At 28.7% G+C, this 1,903-nt stretch overlaps 1 protein-coding gene across 3 annotated transcripts in view; it reads left to right on the top strand.

Moving 5' to 3' along the window:
- LOC106785191 (fasciclin-2) overlaps positions 1 to 1,903 on the top strand; it is a 94,774-nt gene that overhangs the window by 91,788 nt on the left and 1,083 nt on the right. For 2 of the 3 annotated variants that reach the window (XM_014745427.1, XM_014745426.1), the window contains one exon: positions 127 to 252. The exons of the other annotated variant lie outside the window; for it this stretch is intronic. In XM_014745427.1, coding sequence (XP_014600913.1) covers positions 127 to 252 — 126 coding nt within the window. The remainder of the gene's footprint in view (positions 1 to 126; positions 253 to 1,903) is intronic. 3 annotated transcript variants of the gene reach the window in all.

Raw genomic sequence — 1,903 nt, 5'->3', positions numbered from 1 at the left:
TAGTACATAAAAAAAAAAAAAAAAAAAAAAAAAAAGAAAAATGTTAACACATATTATAGTACAGAAACTTTTTATATATAAAAAGATCCTCTCGCATTTTTCTCTCTTTTTTTTCTTTACCGGTAGTCTTTACGGTTGGCGGTTTCCATTGCCGTATTGTGACCAAAAAATGGCCAATGTCGCCGGGGTGACGGCCATCCAAGACTCGGGTAGTGGAAAAAATACCATTAGATTGGTCAAACACACTGCCATGTAAGAGAAATATGACGATACGTATATAAGTGAAATCAGTAAGAAGCATGGACCAGACCCTTATTTTAAAGGGTTCTCTCTCTCTCTGACACGGTTTTCTACTTGGCATGTTTCATCTCTCTCTTTCTCTCTCTCTCTCTATTTTTTTGTTTGGCTTTTGTTTTCTTTTATTTTTTAATCTCTAATAATCTCCCCCCACCCCCCACCCCCTAATCTCTCTGTCCTTATTTTCGACCATTTCTTTTTACATTTTTGTTTGTTTGTTTAAACAATTACAAAATTTCTATCATACTATTATAAATGAAAGATTACATTTTTTTTCTCTAGGAAATATATTATGAAATAAATAATACATTTTTGACAAAATCATTATTAGTATTTGATCTAGTATCGTTAATCGTTTAAATCTATCATTTTAAAACAATATCAATAATTATTAGGAAATAATTAACTGTAAGTAAAAAATGAGTAATTTGGACAAAAAAAAGTTTGTTGTTGTATCAAAGAAATGATTTTTTTTTAATATTTCAGAGATCATCCTAGGTTTAAATATTTTTATTTTGATCACATTAATTTCATTTCTTATTTCGTTTTCTATTAATTTTATCGTTCTTTCTTTATTCCACAATTGTTCTTTAACAATTTTCATTAAATCATATATCAATATTTTTACCGCCAACCATGGAAAGATCATCAAACAAAATCGTTTATCACTATTTTTGATTCATCATTCCATCAATCATAATGATCACATCGTCTACGTTGTTATAATAATTCCGTTATATTTTTGTCTAGCATTTTATTAATTATACACGTTTCATTGTCACAGCTAGCTTGCTCGTCATTATTGCTCGGCTTATTATCATCATTATTATTATTATTATTATTAATATTAATAATCAACGCGAGCATAAATAAATATAATATTAACCATCGCTTCCTCGTAAATCGAGCAATTAAATTACGCTAGAGCTTTGGCCATGCTGCATGATAGACACACTTGAAAAATAATAAATTAGTCTACTATACTATGGTTAATAGCACACCTTCTTTTTTTTTCTTTTTTTTTTAATTATTATTACCTTTCTCGTTTACCTTATTCGTAATATTATAATAAATAATACTCATAACAATTGTTAACAACAACGTATTCCTCATTTTCAAAAGAAATGGGAAGAAAATGAAAGGGTACGTTGAACGAGAAAAATTAAAAAAAAAAAAAAAGAAAAAGAAAGGGTTTAACAAGTAATTCCCTTGAGTATATATATTTCCCCTTGTTACCACACACACACACGTCGTATACACGTGAAACCACGCATACACGTGAAACCACGCATACACATATGCATTTTGGTTATGTTTCGAATAACAAGCTCTAGAGACATATGACATAAACATAAATTTGTACACGTAAGACAGAGAGAGAAACAAATTTCGCGATTTATTTTCATTTTATTTTATATATACGGAAAGGGTTGGATATATTCTATGAATGATTAGCATGCCTGACGTATTTATTATAATACATTACCATGGATGTGTGTTGCACCCACGCGCGAGATGCATCTATCTTTTCACACGTGAGCGAATTTTTTCTTTTTCTTTTTCTTTTTTTATATATATATATATATATATATATATAACAAATAAA

The sequence above is a fragment of the Polistes canadensis genome, unplaced genomic scaffold, assembly GCF_001313835.1.
Source record: "Polistes canadensis isolate GaletaPanama2010 unplaced genomic scaffold, ASM131383v1 scaffold_46, whole genome shotgun sequence".
NCBI lineage: Eukaryota > Metazoa > Arthropoda > Insecta > Hymenoptera > Vespidae > Polistes > Polistes canadensis.
The sequence above is the reverse complement of the archived record's forward strand: the minus strand, read 5'-3'. Positions and strand labels throughout refer to the sequence as shown.